At 38.4% G+C, this 24,032-nt stretch overlaps 1 protein-coding gene across 5 annotated transcripts in view; it reads right to left on the bottom strand.

Annotated features, from left to right (window-relative positions):
* The window catches only part of NCOA6 (nuclear receptor coactivator 6), a 113,002-nt gene that overhangs the window by 53,370 nt on the left and 35,600 nt on the right, over positions 1–24,032 (bottom strand). For all 5 annotated transcript variants that reach the window (XM_036245828.1, XM_036245829.1, XM_036245826.1 and 2 more), the window contains 3 exons: positions 11,957–12,062; positions 8,586–8,867; positions 3,829–3,984 (listed from right to left, as the gene is read on the bottom strand). In XM_036245828.1, the coding sequence (XP_036101721.1) occupies positions 3,829–3,984; positions 8,586–8,820 (391 nt within the window). In that variant the 5' untranslated portion in view covers positions 8,821–8,867; positions 11,957–12,062. The remainder of the gene's footprint in view (positions 1–3,828; positions 3,985–8,585; positions 8,868–11,956; positions 12,063–24,032) is intronic.

The following is a 24,032-nucleotide window of genomic DNA, read 5'->3' as shown; positions in this document are numbered from 1 at the left end:
TTAATTTAAAAATTATTAATGAGATACTTCATTCTTTTTGTCGAAAGCTAAGTCTTCAAAATCCATTATGTGTTTTATACTTACAGCACATTTCCAGTGCTCAAAATCCACATATGACTTGTGGTTACTGTACTGGACATCACAGATGTGACCCTTGCCTACCTCTTTAATCTCAACAACTCACATTATTTTCTCTTTCAATAAAAAGGATTCAGCCTTCATGGCATTTTTTGTTTCTTAGGCACACAGACCTGCTTCTCACCTCAAGGTCTTTGAATATGTTGTTCCCTCTGCCTAGAACAGCCTCCTGCACTATTCTCACATAAGTCAATGCCTCAATTTTCATGTAATCTTAAGTGTCACATGCCCAGAAAGGCCTCCTCTAACCATCTTACCCAAGGTTAGGTTACCCTTATCAGAACATCTTGTTATTTCTTCAGAGCACATTCCATGTACTTTTTTTTTTTTTTTTTTTTATCCTCACCCGAGGATATTTTTCCATTTTTTGTACAGATAGAGTGGGAGGGAGAGAGAGGAAGGGAGAGAGAGAGAGAAACATCGACGTGAAGGGTCACATCGAGTGGCTGCCACCCGCACGACCAACCAGGGCCGGGGACAAACTGCAACCGAAGTACGCGCCCTTAGCGGGAACCGAACCCGGGTCTCTCCGGACCGCAGGTCGACACTCTAACCGCTGAGCCAAACTGGCCAGGGCCATTCCATGTACTTTTTTATTTACTTGCTTTTTTTGTCTGCATCCCCCATCACTATACAAGGGTAACCATAAGTCTGCCCTAGTTCCTTTATATCTGTTGTCTCAGAATAGTTATTTTACTCTCAAAAGTGATAAATTAGCCCGGCCGATGTGGCTCAGTGGATTGAGCATCTTTCCATCGACTAAGAGGTCCTGGTTTGATTCCTGATCAGGGAACATGGCCAGGTTGCCGGCTCAATCCCCAGTAGTGGGTATGCAGGAGGCAGCCAATTGATGTGTCTCTCACACATCGATGTTTTTATCTCTCTCTCTCTAAAAAAATCAATAAAACCAAATTTTAAAAGAGTGATAAATTATAAGTCCACCCTAGTTATAGTCTTTATACACAGAACAGTGCCTGGTACATGGCAGGCACTCATTAGCTATTTACTGAATATATGATGATGTCATCTTATCATAACCTTACAAAGAATAATAGGTGTGTTTTGAGATGGTAGGTGCATTCCTGAAAAATCTCACATTCCATAAAATCTCACACTGAAAATAACAAGTTTTAGGAGAAAAACACTGTTGGATTAATCTCAAAACTCATGTGGCTCTGTAACAAGAGCTGTAATAAAAACAAAAATTGGTGGAAACAACATATCCCAAAATACTAGAGTGGAAATGCCTGGTGAAAGGTGCTGAGATAATGTAGATGCAGTGGTGCTCTGAGCCAGTGGGGATGCCATTAAGGCAGGCACAGGAGGAAATGAAATTTTTCACAAGCTAAGAGCTATGCAATGCTGGGGAGTGCACTTCTGGGGAAGGTACTTGAGTGTAAATTCTCATTCTTAATTTTCTTAAAATAAAGCCGAAAGGACTTCCACCTATGCAACAGCTTACCTAAAGGCTTTCCCCCCTTTATAATTATCCTTCTGTTCCCACTATTCTAGCTCCCCTGCCCAGGAACAATCATATATAAATAAACACAATTTCCACATTATACTACTATTATTCCTCTAATTACCAATTACTTATAAGCTAAGTGTTGTAAATGGCTGTTTTTGTGCTACAACAGTTGAGTTGTTGGGACAAAGCTAAAAGAATTTATTCTTTGGCCCCCTACAGAAAAAGTCTGTAGACTCCCACTTTAAATCACCATGAATTTACAGAAGGGTTACAAAATGCCCTCAAAAAATCATGTCTCCCCAACTCCTTGGACAAAACTCAAGAAATGGAAGGTACACGGAGTATTCTTCACTGGAGAACAGACTGGGGAACAATCTGCCCTCCATCCCTGCAAGCAAACACCATGGCAGTGGTAACACCTCCCCTTACAATTTAAAAGGCATCAACTTATTACCAGTTTCACAAACGGAACAGCTGCTGCCACCACTTTCACTCCTGCCTGAATTCCCAGGGAATGTGAAGAGAGAAAGGAGATCACCTGGGACACACGTTACCTAAAAGTTCAAGAACTCCTTTCTGTAATATGTGAATTTCCTAATTTCTAGATATATATGCTATCTATTTTGCCTCCTTGCTGGTACTTAGGTTTTAATTTATGACTTTAACAATAAAAGGGAGCCCTGGCCAGTTTGGCCCAGCGGTTAGAGCCTTGGCCTGCGGTCCAGAGAGACCCGGTTTCGGTTCCCGCTAAGGGCATGTACCTTGGTTGTAGTTTGTCCCCGGCCCTGGTTGGGTCATGCAGCCACTTGATAGGTCCCTTTCACGTCAATGTTTCTCTCTCTCTCTCCCTCCCACTCTATCTGAACAAAAAATGGAAACATGTCCTGGGGTGAGGATAAAAAAAAGAAACAATGAAGGAGAGCATCATCTTACCCTTTTAATAACTTGTAGGAAGTAGATCTAATTAAAAGAAACTGGTGTTTCCTTTCTCCCGTGGAAAACACTATAAAAAAGCCCTTTTAACTCAGGTAAACAGGTAACAGAGACCATAAAACACTTGGGGTTTTCAAGAAACCACGTAATGTGTTTCTTATCAAGAGCACATGTACTTACATGCTTATTAACAGTCTATAGAGTGTTATTGTATCTTAGAGTTGCTTGACTTCCACTCTTCCTAAAAGTTCATACTATATCCTACAGATTGCTGTGAATTGATTTTACTTTTCTGAATCCTTTTAGACAATTCGACGTATTTCAAAATAACTGGTTATTGTTTAAGCCACTATTCCTTATCTTATCAAATAATTCTGAACCTCATTTTTCTTTATTAATGAACTATTTATTTAATCCTCACCCGAGGATACTTTTTTCCCCATTTATCTTCAGAGAGAGTGGGAGGAAGAGAGAGAGAGAGAGAGAGAGAAACATTGATGTGAGAGGGACACATCAATTGGTTGCCTCCCGCATGATCCTGACCAGGGCTGGGGACCGAATCACAACAGAGGTACGTGCCCTTGACCAGAATCAAACCTGCAACTCAATGGTCCGTGGGCTGACACTCTAACCACTGAGCAAAACCGACCGTGGCCCTTGTATTTTTAAAAAATATATTTTTATTGATCGTTAGAGAGGAAGGGAGAGGGAAAAACACAGATGTGAGAAACATCAATTGGCTGTCTCCTGCATGCCCCCTACTGTGGATGAAGCCCACAAACCAGGCAGGTGCCCTGCCAGGAATGGAACTGGTGATTTTGATGCATGGGACAATGCTCAACCTCTAACTGAGCCACACCAGCCAGGGTGAACCTCATTTTTTCAATGTATTTATAACCCTCTCTAAATAATCTTTGTTTGTTGTTATTGCCCTTTCTGAGGCACAGCAACCTACAATTCTACTGCACAAAATATGTCTCACTTCTATATACAAAATAAGATATTCTTCAAAACACAAATCAGTTCCTGGTCAGAATGCCAGTAAAATCGAAAAATGATAGGCTGACAGCCAAAATCAACCACAGAAATGGAGCCTGAGGCTACAAATGCTGAAGCTTCAGGACCCAACCAGAAACTCAATCACTTTTTATCCTAAGGGGCTACAATGTGAAGCACGGATTACAGAAGCTACTTGGCATTCTGAAACTGAAGAGGAGCAGAACAGACAAAGCAGCACAGGAAATCATGCTACATTCTGCTATTGTTAGGATTTGGGTCCAGATGGGTACCTTCAATCTGAACAGAGAGAATCCCCAGATCCCGAAGCTGCTGGTTGTTGCTCTGAGCCAGGATCCGTAGTCGCTCTGCTGCTTCCCGGGGGATGTTGAATGTCACACGTACACTGTTCCAGGGCTCCACCTTCTGTACTTTAAGCTTGCTGGATTCTTGGTAGTGAAAGAAAGAGAATAATGTTAGTAATCTTTTAGCCACCAGAAAACATGAAACAAACAACAACAACAAAAAGTAAAATAACAAGGTAGAGCACCAGCTTAGAGTAGCTAAGTTTAGGCTTTGGTGTTAGATAGACTTCAAATCTAATCCCAGCTTTACCACTTAGCATCTGGGTGACCATGAACAAGTTATTTTATCTTTCTGAAAGTTACCCTTCTCTTCTCTAAAACCATGAAAACACTACTTCATGAGATTATGAGTGCTAAATGAGATAATATATGCCAAAAACCTAGTGTAGGACCTGCTACACTGCAGACACTGAATAAATGTAAAGCAGTAAAATGGAGTAAGAAATATGAGAGAGAAGAGAGATGTTAAGTTTAAATTAATAAAATAATATCTACTTCTGGACTCAGTTCAATGTATGTAAACTGAGAAGCTGAGAACATTTAAGTCTCAAATTTCAAGTGAATTCATAAAAGTTCAATGCAGATATGCCAATTGTAGAATACTAGGGAATCTGCAGCTTATTTAAAGAAACAGCACTTATTTAAAGGTCACTAATAGATTCACTTATAAAAGGTTAAGCAATTTTACCTCCTCAAATACAATATTTGAAATTGTGATATTCATATTTAAATATTCACTGAGAACCCCTGTGGAAGATAATTATTATAGAGACAGGGAGCAAATACATCTTCCAATGTCCTATAAATGCTTTGAATTAAGGAGGGCTCACGTCTTGATTCTTTATGTCTTTGATTTAAAATTTGTTCTTACTTTAAACAAGAGTAGAATTTCAAGTGAAGCACACCAAACTTAGGGGAAAAACAACATAAATTGGTCAACCAAGCTTCAGTTAGGATATGAAAACATTACATTTCAGCAAGACTGAAAAGTCAACACAAACTTCAGGACATGCTTTTATTTTTTTAATCCTCATCTGAGAATATTTTTTTTCCCATTCATCTTTAGATAGAGTTGGGGGGAAGAAGGGGGAGGCAGAGAGAGAGAGAGAAACATTGATGTGAGAGGGACACATCAACTGGCTGCTTCCCACACAACTCCAACCAGGGCCGGGGACGAACCACAACCGAGGTATGTACCCTTGGCCACAATCAAACCCACGACTCTTTGGTCTGCGGGCTAACACTCTAACCACTGAGCCAAACCAGCCAGGGCTCAGGACGTGCTTTTATTTATTTATTTATTTATTTATTATTATTATTTTTATCCTCACCCGTGGACATTTTTCCATTTTTTGTTCAGATAGAGCGGGAGGGAGAGAGAGGAAGAAAGAGAGATAGAAACATTGATGTGAAAGGGACACATCAAGTGGCTGCCACCCAACCAACCAGGGCCGGGGACAAACTGCAACCGAGGTACGTGCCCTTAGTGGGAACCGAACCTGGGTCTCTCTGTACCACAGGCCGACACTCCAACCGCTGAGCCAAACCGGCCAGGGTAGGACATGCTTTTAAAAGAAGATATAAAAATTAACTAAGGGAGCCTGGCTGGTGTGGCTCAGCGGTTGAGCATCAACCCATGCACCAAGAGGTCGCTAGTTCGATTCCCAGCCAGGGCACAAGTTCATGTTGTGGGCCAAATCCCCAGTGGAGGGGGGCATGCAGGAGGCGGCCAATGGATGTTCTCTCTCATCGATGTTTCTAATTCTCTCTCCTTCTCCCTTTCCCTCTCTCTAAAATCAATAAAGAAAAAAATTTAATTAACTAATTGAGGAGGTAATATTGTTTGTTTGTAATTATATTTTACAGATGGAAAGCAAATCCCAGGTCCAGTTAGCAGATAAAAAAACTTTTGTTCAACACCACCAGACAAAATCATTTTCCCTTTTATTAAAACTCAGCTAAATTAAATCTTTTGTATCCTCTATTCAGTTATATATTCCAATATTAAGAAAATGGTCTTGTGGGCGCAACTGTTTTCAAAATAAGAAATATCCACGAGCCTGGCTGGTGTGGCTCAGTGGTTGAGCATTGACCCATGCATCAGGGGGTCGCCAGTTCGATTCCCGGTCAGGGCACATGCCCAGGTTGTGGGCCAAATCCCCAGTGGGGGGCATGCAGGAGGTGGCCAATTGATGTTCTTTCTCATCAATGTTTCTATCTCTCCCTCTCCCTTCCTCTCTCTCTAAAATCAATAAAGGAAAAAAAAAAAATCCACGGATAGGGGAAAGTGCCTACATGTTGCCTAATGCTCCTGCCAACTCCAAAACCATTATACTTTGAAAGTTTCAACTTATCCTGACATGAAATTCACTTGTTCTAATGTGGGGAAAAAGAGACCACTTGCTAAGACCAGTGAGATAATACAATCACATAAATTCAGAAAGGATTAGGCAATATTTAGTCCAACTCTATTTTATAGGCGAGGAAACTGAAGCCCAGAAAGGCTAAGTGATTGTTCGCCCAGGATCCTGTGGCTACCTAGCAACATCAGAGATAGCATTAAAATCCAGCTCTGAGATTCTCAGGTCAAATTCCTTTCCATGACACTTATGCCTCCGAACAGCGAAAGGCAGGAAGCTTGGGATCCTGGTTCCACAGAGTACAGATGCAACAGGGCTTCTTCCCAATCTGAAGAGTACTGGAATCTTGTACATGGTCTAGACAAACATCAAATATGCTTATAATATTATCAACTTGTGATATGGTTACAGAAAATCCTTGTCTATAACCTAGATATATTTTATCAAACATTTAAAAAATTTCCATCATATTTGAGATTTTACTTAAAATACCTACTTTTTTTTTAGAGGACATTTATTCAAATACTTTTTGTACCAAGAATGTAATCTGATAAGTGCATAAGTCGGGGTTTAGTGATTTATTTAAATCTATAAATAAATTAATTCAGCAATTTAAAAACAAGGGGGAAATGTGGGTAGTTATGAGCAATGAACAATTTCAGGCCCAGCTGGGTCCTTACAATACAATATATTATGACTGTGATTACAGTTACAATGACAGTGATAACTGCAACTTTAACACATAAAATTCTGTAATACTATGCTAAATAATCCATAACTATAAAGAAGTCTTACATAACACTAAAAAAGTCATTGAAAAAAACAGCAGCTTCCCTCCTGACATTAAATCTCAAAGTAAAAAACCTCCAAGCCTCAAAAAGCTAATGAGCATTTGATCACATCAAGATTTGCAAAAGAAGGATAAAACCTAGGCTTTGCACTATGTCTGAAGGGATTAGATAATTGTGCTAACCAGAGAAGATGGAGAACATCTAAACCAAGGTTCAAAAACACAAATGCCCACAAGACTAAGACAGGTGATCTAAATGTGTGAAGAGACCAGATGGAAACTGTGGTGAGCGGAGGACCTGCCTTCAGTGGCTGCTGCTATTCAGCACCATCTGGGATGGAAGGAGAGCTCAAAGTTATCAGATCTTTCTGTTTTTGTTTTTGTTTTTTTTTTTTAATCCTCACCCGAGGATATTTTTTCCATTTTTTTGTACAGATAGAGTGGGAGGGAGAGAGAGGAAGGGAGAGAGAGAGAGAAACATCGACGTGAAGGGACACATCGAGTGGCTGCCACCCGCACGACCAACCAAGGCCGGGGACAAACTGCAACCGAAGTACGTGCCCTTAGCGGGAACCGAACCCGGGTCTCTCCGGACCGCAGGCCGACACTCTAACCGCTGAGCCAAACTGGCCAGGGCTTGTTTTTGTTTTTAAGTCCTTACTGGAGGGTATTTTTCCATTTAACTTCAGATAGAGTGGGAGGGAATGAGAGAGGGAGAGAAACATTGATGTGAGAGAGACACATTGATAGGCTGCCTTCCACATGACCCTGGGCTGGGGACCGAACCACAACCGAGATACGTGCCCTTGACTGGAATTGACCCCACGATTCTTTGGTTCACAGACTGACGCTTTAACCACTGAACAAAACTGGCCAGGGCAGATCTTTCTATTTTTAAAGACAAATCCAAAATGGATTTTTATGTAAAATATTTAAAATTTTAAAGCACTGGCAATAAAATTCTAACAACAACAACAAAAAAGTGGGCCATAACACGCAGCGGATGGCTAGATCCAGCAGCCTGTTGGTTAGTAACTTCTGATCTAAAGTTCAAGAGAACAAATTTCAAGTATTCTTTAAGTAGAACCATAAACATTTTTGTAAGCTTTAAGGAACCTTAAGGATATAGTCAAACCTCTTCATTTTACACATAAGGAAACTGAAGATCAGAGAGTTAGGAACAATAAATATATTTGGGTCATGAGAAATACTCCTATTAACTAAAGTGGGTTATTTAAGTATTGCTACGTTAAGTTCAGTTCCTCCATGAACTTAAAAGAAACATAATAGTGCTCTGGCTGGTTCGTGCAGGAGGCAACTGATCGACGTTTCTCTCTCTTTAAAATCAATAAAAACATTTTTTTAAAAAAGGAACACAATAGTATTTCTAGCAAAAAAAAAAAAAAATCCTAAAATTCCAACTTTACAATTAAAATCAGTCTTTCAAACCAGTACAGCAAAATTTTACTTTGTAAAACTCAAATAACCAAAGAAGGGCAAACTCTTGGAAGGAAAAAATAATTAAAGCAAATTACCCATGTGTAACAAATTGGGCACATTCTCCAATATTGTGTCCAATTTCCATTTGAAATCTTTATCATCTATATTTCCTTTGAAGGCCACAAAGATTGTAGAATCCTCCAAAACACTTTCCCTTTTTGTGTCATCATCTTCTAGTCCAGAGTCAAAATCCATCTCTGAGTCTTCCACTGTTGATGAACACAAGGAAGTATAGATGTCTTCTAAGTTTGGAAGGTCATCCAAAACCATGGTGAATATTATTCCAGAAGCATGTGCCAAGTGGACAATAAGAAAACCTTTGAAAAGAGAAGATAGAAAAAGCATTGCAATGCATAATTATACAATCAACAATGTATAATCCATAGTTCTGTGAGAACTGTAATTTAATTGTCAAATAATAAGTACTATAAAAATTAATTACAGAGAGGATAATATTTTAATTAAGATGTTCTATAATAATTAGTTCTTAAAGATACTAAAAATAAAAATACACAAGTTTTAAATAAAATTCCTTTTATTATGTCATATTTGTCTATTATGTTATATGCTACCTTCTTGTAAGTCTAGAGTATGGTGAGAAGGAAATGAGATCACAAGAAAATAAAACAAGTAGTTTCTGAGAATTAATTTATATAAGCCTTTGGTTGACCCCACAGCACAAGGAGCTCCCCAAGAGTTGCCTTACTCCTGTCCTGACAAAAGCTACAGAGAAGCTAAGGTTTCTAAAGTTCTCCTCATTCTCTAACCTAAAAGAATCTGGAGGACTATCTAAAATCCTAAAGTCTTTTATGTGGACCATTTTAAACAACTTTTTAAGGGCTATTAATAGTGGTATGGCTGAAAATAATGATTCATAAACAAAACAAACAAACATTTAAAAATATTTTTATGAAAGAAAAATAAAAGGTTAACACATGTTTATAGAGGCAAAGAACTGTCTAGGACAGAACTGAATTATTTGGTATATTTACCGGTAAATTTTCTTATTTTTAAAATGCTATAAGTTCATTAGGGAAACACAAACTAAATATGTTATAATATGGTTATATTACTTGAATAAATGGAAGAATGTATTAATTTGTATTCTGAAGTAGTCACTAAACTTCAAGAGCAAAGGCTTTCCAAAAACCAATCTAAGCAATCATAGGGGGCAAAAGCCCTATTTTTATAAGTAAATATGGAGAAAAATTTTTTAACATTTGACCAGAGCAACTTATAGGCTGGTATTGTAACTGTTACTAAGAAATAGTATGATTTGAGTGGTTAAAGAACAATAGCATTCACAAAATCCTTTAGAAATACCACCGCCTTTAGTCAATTGCCATCTGCATTTTACAGAGTTTAAAGAACTTTAAAGGTAAATAAAAGTTTAAAAGATTTTTAGGGCTTAAAAGCTGCTGCTCAGCAGAAAAAGAGTGGTTGCTTAAATTAAACTGCATTAAAAATTGTGGCTATTTAGCAGCTGTTCCAAAGTTGGAACAACCGTAAGAAGAGAATTTAAAATTTAAGAAACATTTTCCAAAAGAATCTTTAATTGCAAAGAAGGAAACCAACCAAAAAAATATGGACTTTGAAAAGGCCATTGGTCATGCCACAAAAGCTATGTATCAAGATTTGGAAAACCCTCTAATGGCAGACACATAAGCCAGATCATTTAAATTCAGGAACTACCAGTTTAACAGTACTATGGGCACTACACAATTGCTTAAAAAACTAAGAAATTGAAAGGCAGTCTATAAAGAAAATTGCTGGCCTTCCTTCCAAAAAAACTTTCCTTTTTTTAACCCTCACCAGAGGATATTTTTGCCATTGATACTTTCAGATACAGTGAGAGAAAGGCAAAGTGGGAGGGAAGGAGGGAGAGAGCAACATCTGTGAGAGAGATGCATAGTGAAACATTTAGGGGTGAAATGTCATGATGCCTGTAATTTACTTTAAAATACATTAAGAAAATATGGCAAAATGAAATGTTAATAATGGTTAACTATAGGTCACAGGTATATAGGTATTATTTGTACTATAATTTTATACATGGTTAAAATTGTTCATAATAAAAAGTTTACCAAAAAAAAAAGCAAGCACACCAGTAACATAGCATTGCGCCAAGGTAAAACTCCACTGGACATCAGGAAGGCTTAGAAGCTTACTTATGAATATCTTCCAAATCACAGGATTAAAAATAAATATATTTAAATATATACATACCATATATACTATATATATTCAGCTATCTAAACCAGTCCTTTCTCTTCAGAATTTTTATCTGCTGCAGGTAGCTGAATCATTGGTAAAGTATTGTCACAGGCCATTCAAATTATTCTATTTGAATAGCAAAAGACAAGACACTATTATCTATATCAGAGATTTCAAACTCACATACCTACTGGAGCCAGGCAGGTAAAATAAATAAGAGAAGAACACTAGATATTAAATGTATTTGCAAATACTGTATGAATGGTTTGGGTAATGGGAAACTTGAATACCCATCTATACTGAACACCCACAATTTTGCTCCAGCTTATTATTTTCTTTTGGAGGGATGGGAGAAGTTTTAAAGGCCCAGAAATAATAGATAGTCTGAATTTTAAGAAAAGACTAAAATCCATATATTTAGTGCAATCTCCAGATTTTAAAAGAGATTTACATTTTTGGAAAATACTCTATGGGCCAATTACAGTGCAGCTGCATACTGCCCACAAGCCATCAGTTTTCTTTTTTTTAAAAAAGGGTTGTTCTTTTTTTAAAATATTTTTTCTTTATTGATTTTAGAGAGCGAAGAAGGGAGAGGGAAAGAAGAGGGAGATAGAAACATTGATGAGAGAGAACATCAACTGGCCACCTCCTGCATGCCCTCCACTGGGGGTTTAGCCCACAACCGGGGCATGTGCCCTGACCGGGAATTGAGCTGGCGACCTTTTGGCACATGGGCTGACACTCAACCAGTGAGCCACACCGGCCAGGCAAGCCATCAGTTATCAATTTCTAATTAAATCTGACAATCCAGGTATGACTCGTAATCAACTAGTAGAGCACTAGGCCTGAGTGAACTATGTGGGTTTGGTGTACTGCTGGAGGAGACCAGATATTTAAAATCCATTTAAATATTATGATGTGCCTCTTGGAAGGTCTGTGGACTTCCCAAGAAAAAAGAGATTAAGCAAGGTCTTAACCCTAGAAGAACAGAAGGTACTCAAATTTAGTAAATTTTGATTTCATTAAATATGCTGATGTTTCCCAAATCTGGCTGAAGGATTATCTTCTCCTTTGACAAAACACTAGATGAAGGAAACCGTTTTTTTACTTGCTATGTAACTTTGGTAGAGTCATTCCACTACTTGGAATTAAGCTGAGCTATATCTGCTCTTTCACATAAGTTTTCACTCACCAAAATGTCTTTCTTAATTTTTCTCATTTATCCAGGTCATCTTCTACATCCAAACAAGTTGGCATTTTTAGGGCCTATATTTGAAGGTAGCAGCCAAATAAAAATTCTAAAAAAAACAACAGAGAAGACAGAGATAGTTACAATATTATATAGAAATTACACAGGTAACCTATTTTTGCAACAGAAGTTAATGTAACTTTTACAAGTTATCAAGTCAACTTAGACATCCCCAGACAATGTTAAAAGAGGGGTTTAAGTCTACAAAGGTATCTTTTTTTCTGAGATCTTCAACCACTCATCAACAAACATTCTGAGTATAGAAGCAAACTCAGGGACATATACCAATTTTACTTAAGAATCATGAAACTGGAATCCTAAGCATTAGAGCCCTCCTTATACCTTCATTTTTAAATCTGTCAAATTAAAATAAATTAACATCATGCCACACTGTTTGCAGATACCTGGTGCCAAAACCGAAATATTCTGTATACACATTAAAAAGACATACTTCTTCTAACAGATTTTCAAAATTCATTTTTAAACTTCATAAAATATAGATTTAAGTTTTTTCCTACTTTATACATTTTATTCTTCATTAAATTTTCAGTTTATGTTCTAAAGTATTCTTTATTATACACACATAAATTATGCATAGAAAATGCATAATACTGGCACACTTCAGAAAACTTTTCCCATTTAATAAGATAGTATCTATTATACAATGTCTTTAGTTTTGCTGTTATGGTTTTACATTATTGCCAAATATTGATTTTATGATCTCAAAATTTTAGATGAATATATGTACTCAGTAAAAAATTACTAGAGAAAAAACTATCTATGAATTATTTTTTAATTAAAGAAAAACCCATTTTTGTCCCCATGGAATATTAATAAAAATTAACCTTCAAGAAAGGCCATAAAGAAAATGTCAATAAATCCAAAAAATAACAAAAGGATAGTCAAATACTCTGATAACTATGCACCAAAATTATAAATTTCAAATTAAAAAATAAAACCAAGGGCCTTTCCATCTTAAAACAACAAAACCTTGGACTTGAGTTAAAAAAGAAATAAATTGCAAAATTCTAGAAAACAATAGTAAGAAAAATATATGTACTGGTACCTAAAGAATACAACCAAATTAGTAAAGAAGAAAATTCACAGCCATAAATATCCTTATCAAAATAAAACAAGAAATGAATTAAACATATGACTAAAAAAAAAAACAACAAAAAAACCTGATAATGTAAACTAAAAGAAGTCAAATTGAAGATATTAATATGGAAGCAGAAATTAGTAAGTAGAAAAACATTAGCAGAACTAATATATTAATCCAAAAAGTGGAACTTTGGGAGAAAAATCAGTAAAATAGTTAAATCACTATTTAATCTAGTGAGTAAAAAGGGGAGGAAGTCCAAATATATAAGAAATAAGAAAACCACAGACACAAAGGAAATTAAAAGGACCAAAGAGAATATTTGACTCCAGCTTTTACTCTCATCTGTCTATAAGTGTGCTGTAAGAATTTTTTTTTTTTAAATCTTCACCCAAGGATATTTTTCCATTGATTTTCAGACAGAGTAGGAGGGAAGGAAGGAGAGAGAGAGAGAAAGAGAAACAGCGATGAGAGAGAGAGACATCGATTGGCTGCCTCCCACAGGACCCCAAACCAGGGACAGGGATCAAACTGCAACTGAGATACATGCCCTTGACCAGAATCAAACCTGTGACTCTTTAGTCCACAGGCTGACACTAACCACTGAGCAAAACTGGCCAGAGAAAGAATTTTTTTTTACATTAATCTTCAGATAGAGCTGGAGGGAGAGAGGGAGAGAGGGAGGGAGGGAGGAAGGGAGAGAGGGAGGGAGAGAAACATGGATGTGAGAGAGACACATCAATTGGTTGCCACCCACACAACCCAACCAGGGCCAGGGCTGAACCGCAATGGAGGTATGTGCCCTTGGCTGGAATCGAACCCAGGACTCTTTGGTCCACAGGTATTACCGCTGAGCCATACTGGCCAGGGCAGAATTTTTTTTTTTTTTTTAATCCTCACCTGAGGACATTCTTGCATTTATTGTCAGATAGAGCAGAAGGGAGAGAGGGAGGAAGAAAGTAAGAGAAACATCGATGTGAGAGAGACACATTGAGTGATTGCCACCCACACGACCCCAACCAGGGCCGGGGACAAACTGCAACCGAGGTATGCGCCCTTAGCGGGAACCGAACCCGGGTCTCTCTGGACCGCAGGCCAACGCTCCAACCACCGAGCCAAACTGGCCAGGGCTTATACCTATTTTTTTTTTTTTATCAGATTGGCAAGAAATATATGTTCTGGTGTGCTGCAGAATTTTAGTAATTAGTTTGTGTGCCATGAGATGAAAAAGGTTGAAAATCGCTGGTTTATATAAATATGATAATGTCCCCAAAAGTACCATGCACAGAATTAATGGAAACACTGTTAACCCTGTAGCGAACAGGTAAGTCTAATGATCTGAAACTATTCCAGAGTGTACAAAAAGAAAGAAAACTTCCCAATTTTCCTATGAAGCAAATATAACATGAATATCAAGCTAATACAAAATTCAGGCAGTAAGCTATATAGATCTCTATACTGCTCAATCTCTCTTACACTGAGGTAACATTTATAAATCAAAATTTAAACATTAAAAGAATAACAGTGAATAATGATCAACTGAAGTTTTTTCTAGGAATGCAAGGAAGGCGTAGTATTAAGAAACTATGGGGAAAAAGTCATATGATCATCATCACAGATACTAAAGACATTTGACAAAATTTAACAACCCTTCTTGATTAAAAAAACGTCTCTCACCCTGGCCAGTTTGGCTTAGCCGTTAGGTATCTGCCTGTAGACGGAAAGGTCTCTGGTTCACTTACTAGTCAAGGGCACATACCTGGGTTGCAGGGTTTGTTTTTTTTATCCTTACCCAAAAACATTTTTCAATTTTTTGTTCAGATAGAGTGGGAGGGAGAGAAAGGAGAGAAAGAGAGAGAAAAACATCGACATTAAAGGGACACATTGGGCGGCTGCCTTCTGCATGACCCAACCAGGGCTGGGGATAAACTGCAACCGAGGTATGTACCCTTAGTGGAGAATGAACCCCAGTCTCTCTGGCCCACAGGCCGATGCTCTAACAGCTGAGCCAAACCGGCCAGGGCTGGGTTGCAGGTTTGATCCCCAGCCCTGGTTGTAGTCGTGCAGGAGGCAACCAATTGATGTGTCTCCCTCACATTGAAGTCTCTCTCTCCCCCTCCCTTCCATTCTATCTAAAAATCAATAGAAATATATCTTCTGGTGAGGATTAACAACAACAAAAACACCCCTCAAATAAATAGGAATATACAAACCCTTCCTTAACATGACAAAATACATCTTTTCAATCCAAAGTCTGCAGATTGGTTAATGGAGAAAGACTAGAGGTATTTGTCATCTAAAGTTAAGAACAAGATAGATACCTATGATGTTTTATTAAACATTATAGTAGAGGTGTCAAATCAGTGAAATTAAATAAGAGTAATAAAGGTAGAAAAATTGGAAGGAAGGATCTAAAACTACCACTCTTTGCAGATGATATGATTATCTTCTTAAAAATTTTAGAAAATCAACCAAGAAAACAAAGAAAAACTCACCAAAGTAGCATGGTATAAAGTTAATATGTAGAAAATAACAGATTTTTTATTACATATACAATTGAATGCCACTAGGTGAAAAAAAATCTCATTTATAATGGCAACAAAAAAGATGAAATATTTAGGAATGAACTAAAAAAAAATGTAAAGCTATGAGAAGAAAATTTAAAATAACTAATTAAGGGCCCTAGCTGGCTTATCGGTTATAGCATTGCCCGTGAACTGAAGGGTCTCAGGTTTGATTTCTGGTCAAAGGCACGTACCTGGATTGCAGGTTCGATCCCAACCCTGGTTGCGTTCATGCAGGAGGGAACCAATCAATGTGTCTCTCTCACATTCATGTCTCTCTCTTTCTCTCTCTCCCTCCCTCCCTCCCTCTCCCCCTCTCTTTCACTCTCCCTAAAAAACCAATGAAAAAATATCCTTGGCTGAGGACTAACAAAAAATAAAATAAAAACACCCATGAAGGTTCCAAATACAAATAAGACCTGAACAAACAGAATGACACACCTAATTCTTGGGCAAAAATATTCATAAATATTAATTCTCCCTAATTTATAATTTAACAATTCCAATAAAAATGCCAACTTTTTAAAAATAAACAAGCTGACTCCAGCATTAATACGGAAACAAGAATCACACAAACTCTGACAAAAATCACAGCAGTAAAAGAGACAACTTCTATCAGATATTAAAACATAAAGTGTTAATAATTAAAACTGTGTGGTACTAGAATATTAAGTAGACAGGAGAATAATAGAACAGACTAGAAATTCAAAAAAATGTATCAAAATGCATGTGGAATTTTAATATCTCATAAAGGGGAAAAATAGATTTTTCACTAAATGGGACTAGGTAGCCAGCCTCATAGGAAATAATTAGAGCTATACTTCACATTAAGATAACTCCAAATAGATCCAAAACTTCAGTGTAACCAATGAAATCCTAAAATTATTAGAAGTACAGAAGAAACTTTTATAACCTGGGAAAGGATTGTCTAACTACAACTCAAAATCTAAAGCCATAAAAAGAATATTAATAAATCCAAATACATAAAAATCAAAAGAATTCTGCAAGAGAAAATATGATTTTTTTCAAGGCACAGAAAAAATATTTGTAGTCATATCACTGATAAAAGAGCAAGTTTCCCATATATAAACATGGAAAAAAACATACTGTATTTATAGGTATGATATAAATATGTGTGCATATATAGATATATAAAATAAAAAGGACAACAATTTGGACAAATTATTGTGTCCAAAAATGAACACAAGATATGATCAGAAAATTCACAGAAAAAGAAATACAAATGTCTTTTAAACATATGAAAAGATGTCCAACCTCATACATAAGAAGAAAAATACATTTTTTTCACTCATCAGATAAGCAAAAATCCAAAAATTTGATAATGCATTGTCTTGGCAAGGTTATGAGGAAACAGGCACTCTCATCTACTGCTAGTAGTAGTGCAAATTGGTGTAACATCAGCAATTAGGCAATATCTATCAAAATTATAATTATATACACCGTTAACACAGCAACCTCACTTTTGTTTAGTGATCGTTACAGACACACCAGTCCCCATACAAGATGACATATATACAAGGTTATTTACTAAAGCCCTGTTTGTAATAGCAAGATAGAAAATTACCCAGGTGTCCATCAACAGAGATTATAGTACATCCAATAAAAGTGAAATGCAGCAAGAATGAGGATGCATTCTATGCACTGATATGGAAAGATCTACAAGATATATCAGTCAGAGAAAAAAATACACAAAGTAAAACACTGACTACAGTATGCTTCTTTTTGTGGGAAAAGAGAAAAAGTATTTTATTTTGTTTTATTATTATTTTTAATCCTCATCTGAGGCTATTTTTCTATTTATCTTCAGATAGAGTGGGAGGGAGAGAGAGAGAGAAAGAGGGAAACATTGACGTGAGAGAGACATATCAAGTGGCTGCCTCCTGAACAATCCCAACCAGGGCTGGGGATGAACCACAACCAAAGTACATGCCCTTGGCTGGAATCAAACCCGCAACTAACTCATTGGTCCACAGGCCGATGCTCTACTGCTGATCCAATATGCTAGTATTAAAATACTCTAGAAGGCCCTGGTGGGCTTGGCTCAGTGGTTAGAGCATCGGCCTGCGGTCCAGAGAGACCTGGGTTCGGTTCCCGCTAAGGGCATATACCTCGGTTGCAGTTTGTCCCCGGCCCTGGTTGGTCGTGCAGGTGGCAGCCACTTGATGTGTCCCTTTCATGTTGATGTTTCTCTCTCTGTCTCTTCCTCTCTCTCCCTCCCACTCTATCTGAACAAAAAATGGAAAAATGTCCTCGGGTGAGGATAAAAATCAATCAATCAATCAATCAATACAAATAAAATACTCTAGAAGGAGCCCGGCCAGTGTGGCTCAGTGGTTGAGCATTGACCCATGCACCAAGAGATCACTGGTTCGATTACTGGTCAGGGTGTATGCCAGGGTTGTGGGCCAAATCCCCAGTGGGGGGCATGCAGGAGGTGGCCAATCAATAAAAACAACAACAACAACAAAAAACTCTACAAGAAAATATAAGAAATCAGTAAAAATGGCTCTCTTCAAGGTAAATATAAAAAATCATGGCCCTGGCCGGTTTGGCTCAGCGGTTAGAGCGTGGGCCTGCGGTACAGAGAGACCCGGGTTCGGTTTCCGCTAAGGGCATGTACCTCGGTTGCAGTTTGTCCCCGGCCCTGGTTGGTCGTGCGGGTGGCAGCCACTCGATGTGTCCCTTCACATCGATGTTTCTGTCTCTCTCTCCCTTCCTCTCTCTCCCTCCCACTCTATCTGAACAAAAAATGGAAAAATGTCCTCGGGTGAGGATAAAAAAAAAAAAAAAAAATCATGTAAAATCATAAACAGAAGAGGAGAAGTAACAACTGACACCACAGAAATACAAGGGATTGTTAGAAAATACTATGAACAATTATACACCAACAAATTGGACAATGTAGGCGAAATGGACAAATTCCTTGAATCACACAGCCTCCCAAAACTGAACTGGGAAGAGTCAGAAAACTTGAACAGACCAATAACAACTACTAAGAAAACTGAAGCTGTAATTAATAAACTCCCAGCAAACAAAAGCCTGGGTCCAGACAGCTTCACAGGGGAGTTTAACTGAACATTCAAAGAAGAACTAACACCTGTTCTCCCAAAACTATTTCAAAAACATTCATGAGGAAGAAAGACTTCCAAGCTCTTTTAATGATGTCAGCATAATCCTAATTTCAAAACCAGATAAAGGCACTACAAAGAAAGAAAACTACAGGCCAATATCCCTGAACATAGATGCCAAAATCCTCAACAACATATTAGCAAATCGGATCCAGCACTATATTAAAAAAATTATTCACCGTGACCAAGTGGGATTTACCCCAGGGATGCAAAGCTGGTACAATATTTCCAAATCAATAAATGTGATATACCATGTAAACAAAATAAAAGATAAAAATCATATGATCATATCAATAGATGCTGAAAAAACATTTGAAAAATCCAGCACCCATTTCTGATAAAAATACTCTCAGCAAAGTAGGAATAGACAGATCATATCTCAACATACATCCAACAGCATACTCAATGGGCAAAAACTAAAAGTATTTATTTCCCTTAAGAATAGGAACAAGATAAAAAGCTTCTGCACAACAAAAGAAACAATCATCAAAATGGAAAGGCAACCCACTGTATGGGAGAACATCATTGCCAATGATATATCAGATGAGGGGTTAATTTCCAATATATATAGAGTGCTCATACAACTCAACAAAAGGAAGACAAAGAACCCAATTAAAAAATGGGCAGAGGAGCTGAATAAACACCTCTCCAAACAGGACATACAAATGGCCAAGAGACATATGAAGAAATGCTCAACATCACTAATCATCAGAGAGATGCAAATTAAAACAACAATGAGGTATCACCTCACACCTGTCAGAATGGCCGCCATCAACAAATCATCAAACAAGTGTTGGTGAGGATGTGGTGAAAGGGGACTCTAGAGTACACTGCTGGTGGGAATGCAGACTGGTGCAGCCACTATGGAAAACACTATGGTGTTACCTCAAAAAATAAAAAATGGAACTTCCATTTGACCCAGTGATCCCGCTTCTAGGAATATACCCTAAAAAGCCTGAAACACTAATCAGGAAGAATATATGTACCCCCATGTTCATAGCAGCACTATTTACAATAGCTAAGATCTGGAAACAGCCCAAGTGTCCATCAGTAGACGAATGGATAAAAAAGCAGTGGTACATATACACAATGGAGTACTATGCAGTTGTAAGAAAGAAAGATCTCTTATCCTTTGAGACGACATGAAGGGACCTGGAAAGTATTATCCTAAGTGAAATAAGCCAAGCAGAAAAAGACAAATACCACATGATCTCACTTATATACGGAATATAATGAACATAATGGTCTGAGGAATACGGTAGACCCAGAAACATGGAAGTAGGGCACAGACTGACATCCCTCAGAAGAGGGGGTGGGGGGGTGGGAGGAGCTAAACCACCGAACTTATATGCATGTATGCATGACCAATGGACATGGACAACAAAGCCAGGGACAGGGCAGGGGTGGGGTGGGGAGGGGGGTGCCAATGGGGTAAAAAAGGAGAAACATCTGTAACAAAAAAATAAATAAAAAATTAAAAAAAAAAAAGAATAGGAACAAGAGCCCTGGCCAGTTTGGCTCAGTTGTTGGAGCACTGGCCTGTGGTACAAAGATACCTGGGTTTAGTTCCCACTAAGGGCATGTACCTCGGTTGCGGTTTGTCCCCGGCCCTGGTTGGGTTGTGCGGGTGGCAACCACTCGATGTGTCCCTTTCATGTCGATGTTTCTCTCCCTCTCTCCCTCTCTCTCCCTCCCCCTCTATCTGAACAAAAAACAAAAAAGTGTCCTCGAGTGAGGATAAAAAAAAAAAAAGAATAGGAACAAGAAAGGGATGCCCACTATTGCCACTTTTATTCAACACAGTACTGGGAAGTCAGCCGCAGAGATCAGACAAGAAGAAAAAATAAAAGGCATCCAAATTGGAAAGAAGAAGTGAAACTATCATTATTCACAGATGTGATACTGTAAAAATCCTAGACTCCATAAAAAATCAACTAGATCACTTCTAGTCAATATGGTGGCATAGGTAAACATGATACTTGCCTCCTCCCATAACCACATCAAAATTACAATTAAACTACAGAACAACCATCATTCAGAGCCACCTGATATCAAGCTGAATGGAAGCCCTACAACTATGAAATTCAAGAAGCAACATCGAGACTGGTAGGAGGGGCGCAGGCGTGGACAGGCTGGTCCTACACCCACATGTGGCGGATAACAATCAGGAGGAACACATGGGCTGTGAAGGTCCTCCCTGAGGAGGAAGGGGTCCCTGTCCCACATCAGGCTCCCAGCTCAGGGTTCCAGTGCCTGGAAGAGAAGTCCACATAACTTCTGGCTGTAAAACCAGCAGGAACTGAGGCTGAGGGAGGCTGAGGCTTCTGGAGTCCCAGGCAATTCCTCTTAAAGGGCCCACACACGGACTTACTCGGACTTGCTCCTTCTGGGCTCTAGTATTGGGCAGGCAAGTTTGAAAGGCACTAGAGACATACAGGGAAGAACTGAGATGTTTGGTACTGGGGCGAGAGCTGAAGGGGCAGCTTTCTCCTGGAAAGACTGGCTGTGGGAGGCCATAGTTCCACTGGTGGGACCCCATATCTGGGGGTTTGGCCCACACCGGACATGTGCCCTGACCAGGAATCGAACCGGCAACCTCTTGATACATGGGTTGACACTCAACCACTGAGCCACACTGGCTGGGTTTGATGGCATTCTTTTTTTTTTTTACCCTCACCCAAGGACATTTTTTCATATTTCCTTCAGATAGAGTGGGAGGGAGAGAGAGGAAGAGACAGAGAAAGAGAGGAAGAGACAGAGAGAGAGAGAGAGAAACATCGACGTGAAAGGGACACATTGAGTGGTTGCCACCCACACAACCCAACCAGGGCTGGGGACAAATTGCAACCAAGGTACATGCCCTTAGCGGGAACCAAACCCGGGTCTCTCTGGACCGCAGGCCGACACTCTAACCACTGAGCAAAATCAGCCAGGGCCAATGGCATTCTTATACACCAATAAAGAACACTCAGAAAGGGAAACTAAAAAAAATCCCATTTACCATCGCAACAACAACAAAAAAGATACCTAGGAATAAACTTAACCAAAGAGGTAAAAGATCTGTTCTCAGAAAACTACAGGACAATGAAAAAAGAAACAGAGGAAGAAATTAAAAAAGTGGAAACATATACCATGTTCATGATTGAAAGAATCAACATCATTAAAATGCCATACTACCCAAAGCAATCTACAGATTCAATGCAATCCCCAGTAAAGTACCAATGGCATATTTCACAGATCTAGAACAAATATTCACAAAGTTTATATAGAACCAAAAAAGACCACAAATAGCTACAGCAATCTTGAAAAACAAGAACAAAGTGGGAAGGATCACAATACCAGATATCAAATTATACTACAAAGCCACTGTAATCAAAACAACCTGGTACTGGCACAAGAACAGGCATATAGATCAGTGGAACAGAACAGAGAACCCAGAAATCAAACCCAGAAACAGACATGATGTGCAATTAATATTTGACAAATAGGGCAAGAGCATATAATGGAGAAAAGACAGTCTTTTCAATAAATGGTGTTGGGAAACTAGATAGGTACATTCAAAAATATGAAACTAAACCACCAACTTACACCATGCACAAGAATAAACTCAAAATGAATAAAAGACTTAAATGTAACTCGTAAAACTATAAAAATCCTACAAAAAAATGTAGGCAGAAAAATCTCAGACATCACATGTAGTGGAATTTTCACTGATACATTGCCTAGGGCAGGAGAAACAAGGGAAAACATTAATAAATTGGACTACATGAAACTAAAAAGCTTCTGCACAGCAAAAGAAACCAGCATCAAAATGAAAAGGGAATCCACTCTCTGGGAGAACATATTTGCCAATGATACATTGGATAATATCCAAAATATATAGAGTACTCATACAATTAACAAAAGAAAGACAATCCAATTAAAAATGGTCAGAGGACCTGAACAGACACTTCTCAAAACAGGACAAATGGCCAAGAGACATATGAAAAAATGGTCAACATCACTACTCATCAGAGAAATGCAAATTAAAATGACTATGAGATATCATAACCTCACACCTGCCAGAATGGCTGCCATCAACAAATCTTCAAACAGGTGCTGGTGAGGATGTGATGAAAGGGTACTCTAGAGTACACTGCTGGTGGGAATGCAGACTGGTGCAGCCACTATGGAAAACAATATGGTGTTTCCTCAAAAAATTAAAAATGGAACTTCCATTTGACCCAGTGATTCCACTTCTAGGAAGCCTGAAACACCAATCAGAAAGAATATATGCACCCCTATGTTCATAGCAGCATTAATTTACAATAGCTAAGACCTGGAAACAACCTTAAGTGTCCATCAATAGATGAGTGGGTAGAAAAGCTGTGGTATATTTATACAATGGAATACTATGCAGCTGTAAGAAAGAAGGATCTCTTACCCTTTGAGACAACATGGAGGGACCTGGAGAGTATTATGCACAGTGAAATAAGACATTTAGAGAAAGATAAGTACCATATGATCTCACTTATTTATGGAATATCATCAACAAAGTAAGGTGTGGATCAAAAAAGATCCAGAGACATGGAAGTAGGGAACAGACTGACAAACCTCAGAGGGAAGGGAGGTGGGGGTTGGGAAAAGATAAACCAAAGAACTTATATGTATATATGCACAACCAATAGACACAGACAATAGTTTGGGGAAACCAAGAGGAGGGGGTCAACGAGGGAAAAAAAGGGAGTACATACGTAATACTTTTAAACAACCACAACAAAAGAGAATGGCCCTGGCCGGTTTGGCTCAGCAGTTAGAGTGTTGGCCCTCAGACCGAAGGGTCTCAGGTTCGATTTTGGTCAAGGGTTGCAGGTTCAATCCCTGCTCCAGTTGGGGTAGTTCGTGAGACAACCAATCAATGTCTCTCCCTCTCACATCGATGTTTCTCTCTCTCTCTCTCTCTCTCTCCCTCCCTCCCTCCCTCCCTTCCTCCCTCCCTCCTTTTCTTCCCTTCCACTCTCTAAAAAGCAATGAAAATATATCCTCAGGTGAGGATATATTGTTAAAAAATAACAATAATAATGACTAAAAGTTCTTATAATATGAATAAACAAGAGGTCATTAATTCAGAGTAATAGCTCAAATAAAGATGGGGAGGGGGAAGCCATCATCTGCATCTGCCACCATTGGGGGTGCCTATTACATCAACTTCTTACTCTGAAAATTGA

The sequence above is a fragment of the Molossus molossus genome, unplaced genomic scaffold, assembly GCF_014108415.1.
Source record: "Molossus molossus isolate mMolMol1 unplaced genomic scaffold, mMolMol1.p scaffold_m16_p_6, whole genome shotgun sequence".
NCBI lineage: Eukaryota > Metazoa > Chordata > Mammalia > Chiroptera > Molossidae > Molossus > Molossus molossus.
The sequence above is the reverse complement of the archived record's forward strand: the minus strand, read 5'-3'. Positions and strand labels throughout refer to the sequence as shown.